The sequence below is a fragment of the Thamnophis sirtalis genome, unplaced genomic scaffold, assembly GCF_051295495.1.
Source record: "Thamnophis sirtalis isolate CommonGarterSnake01/CBP01778 unplaced genomic scaffold, rThaSir2_p1.2 scaffold_10, whole genome shotgun sequence".
In the NCBI taxonomy this organism is placed as follows: domain Eukaryota; kingdom Metazoa; phylum Chordata; class Lepidosauria; order Squamata; family Natricidae; genus Thamnophis; species Thamnophis sirtalis.
In genome coordinates, this window is record NW_028261390.1 from 6,361,104 (window position 1) to 6,370,917 (window position 9,814).

The 9,814-nt window shown below is 42.2% G+C and overlaps 1 protein-coding gene across 1 annotated transcript; it reads left to right on the forward strand.

The window, feature by feature from the left end:
• Positions 1-884: 884 nt before the first annotated feature.
• LOC148043755 (C-X-C motif chemokine 2-like) lies at positions 885-7,194 on the forward strand. The gene is made up of 4 exons (XM_087723756.1): positions 885-1,043; positions 3,090-3,216; positions 4,316-4,385; positions 5,989-7,194. Exons 1-4 carry the CDS (start codon positions 893-895, stop codon positions 6,016-6,018), a joined length of 378 nt encoding a protein of 125 aa, XP_087579882.1. The 5' UTR covers positions 885-892; the 3' UTR covers positions 6,019-7,194.
• Positions 7,195-9,814: the final 2,620 nt, after the last annotated feature.

Sequence of the window (9,814 nt, forward strand, 5' to 3'; positions counted from 1 at the left end):
GTTCTTGAGTTCGTACTTGGGATCAAACCCATGGTTTATTTAACTGCATCCAGTTTTGGTCACCGCACTATAAAAAAGAGTTTGAGACTCTAGAAAGAATGCAGAGAAGAGCAAGCAGGATGATTAGGGGATTGGAGGCTAAAACATATGAAGAACGGTTGCAGGAACTGGGCATGGCTAGTCTAGTGAAGAGAAGGACCAGGGGAGACAGGTTAGCAGTCTTCCAATATTTGAGGGACTGCCACAGAGAGGAAGGGGTCAAACTATTTTTCCATGAAGGCCAGACAAGGAATAACGGATGGAAACTGATCAAGGAGAGATTCAACCTGGAAATAAGGAGACATTTCCGGACAGAACAATCAACCCATGGAACAGAGGTTGCCTTTGGAAGTTGTGGGAGCTTCATCACTTCTGACTTTCAAGAAGAGACTGGACTGCCATTTGTCAGAAACGGAATAGGGTCTCCTGCTTGAGCAGGGGGTTGGATTAGATGACCTACAAGGTCCCTTCCAACTCTGTCAATCTGTTATAATCTGTTTCGAATAAACCGCAGGCCACTGGGTTCAAACGGTCAAGTCGAAACTGCATCCCGGCTCGAGTGCCAAAATCCCAAACATTGGATCCTCAGCGACTTTTTCATTACTACGAAAGGTGCTGATGAGTAAAAGGCGAATGCCTAAACCCTGGGGATTTCACAGACACGCCTACACACGTCGTCGTTAAAAAACAAAAGGACGATTTTTTGGGAAAGGAAAACTGCAGTCCAAGATCGTGGGTGCCGAATGGGTGGGGCCTAGAGAATGGCTTCTTTGATAATGTATATAAATCAGAAGTGAAAGTGAGCGTTTTGGGAATTCCCTGATGCAAAACAGTGGTGGAATTTAGGCAATAAATGAGCTCTTCGCCCGACAAGAAGACCTCTTCTCTCTCTCTCTCTCTCTCTCTGGAACACAAGCGAGAAAAGGTACTCAGCGCCGAGATGAACAAACAAGCTTTCTTCACCATCCTTGTACTTCTGGCTTGTTGTGTGGCTCTCATGCAAGGTAACAAAATTTTGGTTGTAGAAGGGAGGCATTTCCAAGCTCGCATCCAGATGCTCATGATGTTCCGGTCCTGTTCCTTCTGCTTCTCTTGCTCCTTCGTGCAATTTCTTTGCGTCATTTTGGGTAACCTTGAAATAAGAAGAAATATCACTTTCGATGTTGCTTTCTCTAGCATTTAAAGGGGACTTTCCCTCTTCGAAGGATTTCCTTGTTTTTTTTTGTAATTCTTCATTCGTTTTATATCCTTAATCTGTCCTCAAGTTAAAACATAGGAACAGTTGCGGGAATTGAGTATGTTTGGCGTAATGAAAAGGGGAGGCGGTGGCTCAGTGGCTAAGACGCTGAGCTTGTCGATCGGAAAGGTCAGCAGTTTGGCGGTTCGAATCCCTAGCGCCACGTAACGGAGTGAGCTCCCATGACTTTGTCCCAGCTTCTTCCAACCTAGCCATTCGAAAGCACGTAAAAATGCTAGTAGAAAAATAGGGACCACTTTGGTGAGAAGGTAACAGCATTCAATGCGCCTTCGGCGTTGAGTCATGCCGGCCACATGACCACGGAGACGTCTTCTGACAGTGCTGGCTCTTCGGCTTTGAAATGGAGATGAGCACCGCCCCCCTAGAGCCGGAAATGACTAGCACACATGTGCGAGGGTAGCCTTTATCTTTACTTTAGTTTACTCAGGTGTCATAATAGTGGTGTTCTAATATTTGAGGAGCTGCCATAAATAGGGGATCAACCTATTTTCCAAACCACCTCAAGGCAGGGCAAGAAACAATGAGTGGAAACTAATCCAGGAAAGAGCCATCCTAGAATTAAGGAGAAATTTCCTGACAGTGAAAACAGTTAATCAACGGATAGTTAACTCACTGGAGAGATTGGACAACCATTTGTTGTTGTTTTTTTGTTTTTTTTGTCCCCCCCCTACAGTTGACAATATACTTGAAATTGCTTTCTTACCATCCCATAACTCCATCTTATCTTACAACATTCCTACTTCTTCTTCCTTCCTTCCCTCTTTCCTTCCCTCCTTTTTCTCTCCTACTCTCCTTCTTTCCCTCCTTCCTTCCCTCCTTCCTTCCCTCCTTTCTTCTCTCCTACATTCCCTCCTTCCTTCCCTCCTTTCTTCTCTCCTTCCTTTCCCCCTTCCTTTCCTCCTTCCTTCCCCCCTTCCTTCTCTCCTACATTCCCTCCTTCCTTCCCTCCTTTCTTCTCTCCTTCTCTCGTTCGTTCCCTCTTTCCTTCCCTCCTTTCTTCTCTCCTTCTCTCCTTCCTTCCCTCCTTCCTTCCCTCCTTGCTTCCCTCCCTCCTTCCTTCCCCCCTTTCTTCTCTTTCTTCTCTCCTTCCTTCCTTCCTCCTCTCCTTTCCCTTCTCTCCTTCCCCTTCCTCCCCTTTACCCTTCCCCTCATCCTCCCTTATCTCCCCTCTCTCCTACTCTTACATTCCCTCCAATTCTTCCTCTGCTTTTCCCTCTCTCCTATTCCTCTCCTTTCTCCTCACCTTCCTATCTTTCCTTCTACTCCTCCTTCCACCCACTCTATCCGTTGTTGTGTTTACATATTCTCCTCTTCAGGGGGTGACCTGGTTCTTTCCCCCCCCCCTAATTGAAAGTTAGGAATAGCATAAGGCTTCCTGCTTGAGGAGGCTATTGGACTAGATGACCTCCAAGGTCCCTTCCAACTCTGTTATTCTATTATTTGGAGTCTCCTTCTCTATTCCTAGTCCTCTGGAATGTCTATTTCTGGCTTTGACATGGAGAGAACAGAGCTGGACGAAACTAATGTTTGCCTTATGGGCAGAAGGGAACGCAGCTGTTCAGCTCATTATGGGAATGTATTTATAATTGAAACCATACATGCAATCTCTTATCTATTGCCTCTATATTGACTGGTTCTTAAATCTCAAGATTCTTCTTTTAGAACAGATTCCCGTTTTTCTTTTCTTTTTTAATTAAAGAGTTTTAATAGCAGTCTAATTGCTATTGCTATTGCTATAGTCTATTGTAAATGATGGGTGAAGAATTCACCTCCTTTATATCATCTCTTGCAGGAATGCCCACGAGCCGGGGTCGCTGTTCGTGCAGAACATGGAGAAATTATGTGAATGAGAAGCGTATAGTTACCGAAAAATCTGTGTACCACGAGCCAAGCGGCCTCTGTAGTCAAGAGGAACTGATGTAAGTAGTCGAGCAGAATCTTGATGCCTTCTATTGAAGCTATTGAATTCCCCAAATTTTCATTGCTAAGCGAGACAGTTCTTAAGTAAGTTTTGCCTCCCTTTTACAACCTTTCTTGCCAGAGTTGTTAAGTGAATCACTGAAGTTGTTCAGTTAGTAACACGGTCATAAAGTGCAACTTTGCTTGCATTGAAAGTCGAATAATGATGACTGTTAATGAGGGAAGTTCACCCCTCTTAGAAGAATGAAATATTTTGAGAAATATTTAAGAAGGCAGACTGTTCTATTTCCCCTAAAAGAGAAATGGAAATCTTAAGGGAGACAGAAACTCAGAGCCACAGCTCCCTGCCCCCAGCAGATATGTGGTGCCCGTTGAGAAGAACTGGGCCAGCCTATATACAAAACAAAAGTCCTTCTGGTCCAGGGTGAAGGGATTAAGAGATGACCCTCCAGGACATTATAGGATTATCTGGCAGCAGGGCTCACTGCACTGCAAAATCACCTGGGGACATTGCATCACCCAGCAAGCTTCAACCAAGCTTGTCTCAGAAAATCTACAAGGTCATCTATGACCCCTGCATGGCCCCCACGGGAATCTGACTACAGCCAATAAAATGCATTTCTTGCGCAGGAATAGGAAGCTCAAGGACAAGGCCCAAGAGAAGGTATAAATAACCCTCACTCTCCACTCCATGTGGCCAGCTGCCCAAGACCTCAAACCAGTAGTGAAATTCAATGTTTTTTACTACCGGTTCTGTGGGTGTGGCTTGGTGGGTTTAGTGGGCGTGGCTTGGTGGGCATGGCAGGGGAAGGATACTGCAAAATCTCCATTCCCTCCCCACTCTGGGGCCAGCTAGGGGTGGCATTTGCTGGTTCTCTGAACTACTCAAAATTTCCGCTACCGGTTCTCCAGAACCTGCTGGATTTCATCCCTGCCTCAAACCCATCGATAAACCACCTTTCCAATCAGCTTCCATGCTTCCAGTGTCTTTCTCTCCACTTGGAACTGAACCAGAAGGATATTTCTTCCAATACGAATAATATCAAACAATCCTTTGTCTAATTTGGTCTTTAATTTGGTCTCTTTGCATATATGTAGAGTGACGCTTAGAGATAACAGGAGAGTTTGTCTGAATCTGAACAAGGACCAAGGCAGGAGAATTAAAGAGGTAAGCAGCGATCACGTTGGTGGGGTGTTAGCTGTGTTTGTGTTTTTCTGAGGACTAATAAATCAAGCTGGAACGAGGCAAGAAATCTGTCAGCGTTCCAAATATCATGCAGAATTAAATCAGAGTCCAAGGCAGAGCTATCCTTAAAGTTCCAATTTAATAAGACAGACATGTTGGCACAAACTGTGGGACCCCAAATCTAAAAGCTTCCTGGGATTCCACCCAGTTGAAAATTCATGATCTTATCCCCACACCCATAAATCCATCACATGGTCCAATCTTCTTCAGCCACGCTGGCATCTCCACCCAGCTGGTTCCGGTCCGGTGCAGAGGTGCGGAGACAAAAGATGACCTTGGGCTTCTAAAAAGGAATGACAACAACACATTCCACAATTCTACTCCTTTCTATTCCTCCCTCCCAATTACTACACTAATGAAACAGCATAACGAAATGATAGAGAGTGTGGCAGGCCAAATCTTTAGTCAACGGCTCAGACATTTATTTATTTTTTAAAATTCTTTATTTGCCACATGTCGGTCTCTGCCATTTCTTTCACAGGGCTAGCATTCACCCTTTGCTTATCGCATATTTAGTAAAAAAATTACTCACAGCAGCTCCGCAAAACTTCTGAATCTTAGCTCACTGTCAGAGGTTTCCTGCTGGTGTACCCGTGGCTTGTTTGTCACTTTTGCAAGGAAGCCAACAAAGAGAGGGGGAGCTTAGAAATGTCCGGTGGATAATTTAATCAGTATATATATATATATCAGAGGTGGGTTCCTACCATTTCGCACCTATTCGGTAGAACCGGTTCGTCAAATCTACCGAACCGGTTAGAAGAGGTTCCACCAGTGGACCCAGAAAGCAGGCCACACCTACAGAAGAGGTTCCAAAAATTTTTGAAACTCACCACTGCCACACACACACAGACAGATAGACTGACACACAGAGAGAGAGAAAGCGAAAGAAAGGAAGAAATAAATAAATAAAAAAAGAAAAAGAGTGAGAGATGAAAGAAAAAAAGAAAAAAGGGACAGAGAGACAAAAGGAAGGAAGGAAAGAGAGAGAGAGAGAGAGAGAGAGAGAGAGAGAGAGAGAGAGAGAACACATGGCCGGCAAGCCACTCCCACCAGGTCACATGGCTGGCAAGCCACTCCCACAAAGGAGGCCACACCCACAGAGTAGGTTCCAAAATATTTTGAAACCCACCACTGATTTTATTTATATATATATATATATATATATATATATATATATATATATATATATATATATATATATATATATATATATATATATATATATATATATATATATATATATATATATATATATGATTTAAAACATATAACTTGGTATGAATTGTAGGTGATGACTGTGGAAGGGATGCACGAAAGCTCTTTGTAACCAATTGACACACTCTTTATAATTTGTAATGGAAGATACTTTTGGGGTGTTTGTTGTGTTTTGTCCGCTTGTGTTTATTCAAAAATAAAAAAATATATATTAAAAAAAGAAGAAGAAGAAGGTCATAATGGATAAGGGCAATCTTTTGTAAGTGGAGAAAATTAATCAAGTGGCTTACATCTTATGCTTCCTTTACAGGGCCTTCTGAACAAAAATAAGACCAAATAATGAAGTTCAAGCTGAACTTTTGAAGAAGCCGCTTCACTTCCTATTGACATGTAATCAGCTTGTGGAGGACTCATAATCTATGACAAACAAACTGGGAACCTCTGATCCAACAGCGTTATATGAATTGAGAAGGAAACCCGAGGACTTCCCGTAGCGATTTATTTTTTAAAAATGAATATAAGAGCTATGTAATGAGACAAAATGCCTGTGATTTTGTTTTTGACATTTCTAACCACAGAAGATCTTCCTTCTTCCAAATCAAACCAGCTATGGCAATGTTAAATTGGCACACCTCACTCCTGAATGTTTCATGCTTGTTGCACCCAATACAGATAGTCCTCGACTTATGACCACAATTGAGTCCCAAATACTAACTCAACGGCTAAGCAAGACCGCTAAAAGTGAGCTTTGCTCCGTTTTAAAACCTTTCTTGGCCCAGTTCCTAAGTAAATCACTGCAGCTGTTAAGTTAGTAACACGGTCGTTAAGTGAGTCTGTTTTCCCCCTTGACTTTGCTTGTCAGAAGGCCACAAGAGAGGATCGCACCACCATGGGGCGTTGCAACTGTCATAAATACATGTCAGTTGCCAAGCATTTGAATGTTGATCATGTGACTTAAGGATGCTACAACGGTTGTAAGTGCCGTTGTAGTGCCATTGTAACTTCAAACAGTCACTAAATGAATGGTTGTTAAGTCAAGGACCACCTGTATTTTATCTTTGTTATACCATGATAAGCTTCCTTTCCAAATCATGAATCGTGTGTGTTGCAATGTTGCAGCCCAAGCTTCACCGTTTTTAGTAGCATTGCAATTTCGCGTGCAACTCACAGAATTTAATTCATCATGACACTAACACACCATATCTCCCACTGAGTCCATAGGCGTGGACACCTATGTATACAATCTCTTATAGCTAAAGAGTATATTTCCCCAATATTTCAATAAATTTCAATATTTCAATATTCCCTGTCTTTTCTAACATTTATTCACACAGTATGTCCCTAAAATGCATTTAACCCAATTGCGGAATAACCCCAAATCTGGGTCTCCCACATATCTCAAATAATAAATTAGACAAGCAGACTGAATTGAATTGAATTGAATTTATTATATTTCTATGCCGCCCTTTTCCCCGAGGAGACTCAGGGTGGCTCACAACCCAAGTCAAGAGGGGGGGGGGTACAAATAAGGAATAAAAAAGACGAACAAAAAATACCAAAATTAAAAACACACAACAACCATACCATTCGAGAGGGGACAAAAGCTCATTAGCCCCAGGCCTGTCGGAACAGCCAGGTTTTTAAGGGCTTTGCGGAAGGCCTGGAGGGTGGTGAGGGTTCGAATCTCCACGGGGAGCTCGTTCCAAAGAATTACACACTACAATCATCTATCACCCCAAAAAAAAGCTTTGCCGTTATGGAAATGTAGCAGTTAGATTTGTAACTGATGTTATTCAATTTAAGGTCCTTTACAGTATTTTTCAATGGCTATATAATAAAGGCTCACATCTGACATGGTTTTAAAGTGTATTTGTACTTTAGTTGTATTTGTATTTTTTTTTCCAAGCATATTTTTGTGGGAAAATTACATCATCTGAAAAGTGGGCCATTTGGAGGCGGATTAAAAAAATCAAGATGGCGGCCACAAAGGGATCAAAGCCGCCATCTTGACTTTTTTTTTATTTTTTACCTTCATGCCTTCCGCTAGAGGAGTGATAAAAAATTAGGAAATGGAGCATGGACCTTCCTTTCTTTTTATGATGCTAGCTTAACTCGGCTATTGTATTGTATTGTATTGAGACAGAAGGAGAAAAAAAAGCTGAAGAAAAATAGAACACTAAGGAGAACAAGAGATGAGTTAAGAGAAAATGGTTGTGAAGTTCCCAGAGGATGACCTAATTAATTTACGAGCCTCGAGACAAAGTTCAAAAGAAATCCATTCATTTATTAGGATCAACATTCTGGCATGTTCTTCTGTGGAGCCGAAACTGATTTTCGAAACTGATTTTCGCTTAATTGCTTTTGAACTTTACCCCTTATCCCCCTCCCTTGTGTCTGTGTCATAAATCATATCCACCAACTAGGATGTAGAAATATGAGGTCCGATTCTGGCTGAAGGTATGCATGGAATCCTCCCTCCAATGCGAACCTGATAATAGTCATGGCGACGCGTTACAAGTTTCTCCTTTGAACCTGGATTTGGCACGGAGTGGGTTTAAGAATCTCAGGCTAGGAAAAATAAAAGTATAAAAAATAAAAGACGAAAAGATAATTTGCACTGAGCCAAAGCAGGACCCAAGATAGGATCTTGCAACTATTTCGGTTCATGCTAAAGAAATTTTAAAAAGCTTTTTTCGGAATTGTGCTTGATTTAATTAGCTTTCAATCTCAGTGGGCCCATTTTTGTATCTTTGAAATGAAATAAATAATAAATATTCATTATGTTCATTTGTGATCCATGCCTTCCGAGGGAAGTTTCTCCTCACTGAATATCATGTAGGTTTTGGGGGGATTATAAATTCTGAAATTCCTAGCTAGAGTAAGAAAAATTCGGTTCTAAATAGGATTAGTAGATGTCCTCCATCCAGCAGGCATAGCCTTAAAATTAAATTTTATACAGCTTTTTGAGTATCTTGAGTTTTTTATTCTTTGGTCTGCTTTTACAACACTACAGGTCATTTTAGACTTTTAAGATTTAGACTACAATTAGGACCAGAATTTCTGTTGCTAAGCAAGGCAGTTGTTAAATGAATCATGCTGAAATTTACAACGTTTTTGCTATGATTGTTAAGGGAATCACTGCAGTTGTTAACTGGATCATGCCGTTATTAAGTGAGTCCAGCTTCTTCCATTGGCTTTGCTTGTCGGAAGTCAGCTGGGAAAGTCACAAATGGCAATCTTATGAATCTGGGACATTGGAGTCATAAATACATGCCAATTACTAAATTTGCCCAAATTTTGATCATGTGACCAAATGGGGATGCTGCAATGGTCGTAAGAGTGAGGATGGATCATAAGTCACTTTTTTCAGTGCTGTTGTGTTCTGACCCCTGCTCCGTATGGTGAGTCACGCCGACACAAGATTAATGCTAGACAATTTATTCACAGTAAATTAACACACCGACAAGACTAGCAACCCAGACTTCCCAGATAAGAAATACACACCAGAGCTTCTCCAGCTTTAGTATAATAGTTGTGTCCTGCAAACAGCCTCCTCCCAAAGTCTCTTCTTATATACTCTCTTGGGAGGAGCCTAATCACAACCACCTGGGTCCAATTATCTCCTTTGTCTCCGTATTTGTTGCCGGGGCTTATCCACCCGTCACTGCCGGGCGTCCGGGACCACTTCCCTCTGCACCTCATCACTGCTCAAGGACCTGACGTCTTCACCACTGCTCCAGGGCCTGACATCAGGGGCAAACTCCCTTTGGCTTTCACCGCTGCTCCATGCCTCAGGCGCCTCCTGGTGGCCAACCAGCCTCTCTGGTCCCTGCTTGGAGTCTGAACCCTGTCCAGGGTCCTCCACATCTTCCAGAGCCGACTCATAGGGCCCCTCGTTATCGGAGTCTGTTTGCAGCTCCAACGGTTCCTGCTGGGCCACAACATGTTGTAACTAGGAATAGTTGCTAAAATGAATGGGACTAAGTCAAGGACCATATGTAGCCCTTCAAACTTTTGTGTATTGCTACCATGAAAATTATCTGCTTCTTTTTGAACTTGTCCATCGACAGACTTACGTAGATATAAGTTATGTATTTCTAGTTTTGAGCCATCAGCTTCAATGCTGCTCCTTCTAG

Bases quoted from the DNA above. Each gene is read 5' to 3' on its own strand.
- LOC148043755 (XM_087723756.1), top strand. From the start codon at position 893: ATGAGCTCTTCGCCCGACAAGAAGACCTCTTCTCTCTCTCTCTCTCTC. The intron at 3,217-4,315 runs GTAAGTAGTCGA...GCATATATGTAG, and splicing joins TGTAGTCAAGAGGAACTGAT to AGTGACGCTTAGAGATAACA. The intron at 4,386-5,988 runs GTAAGCAGCGAT...CTTCCTTTACAG, and splicing joins AAGGCAGGAGAATTAAAGAG to GGCCTTCTGAACAAAAATAA.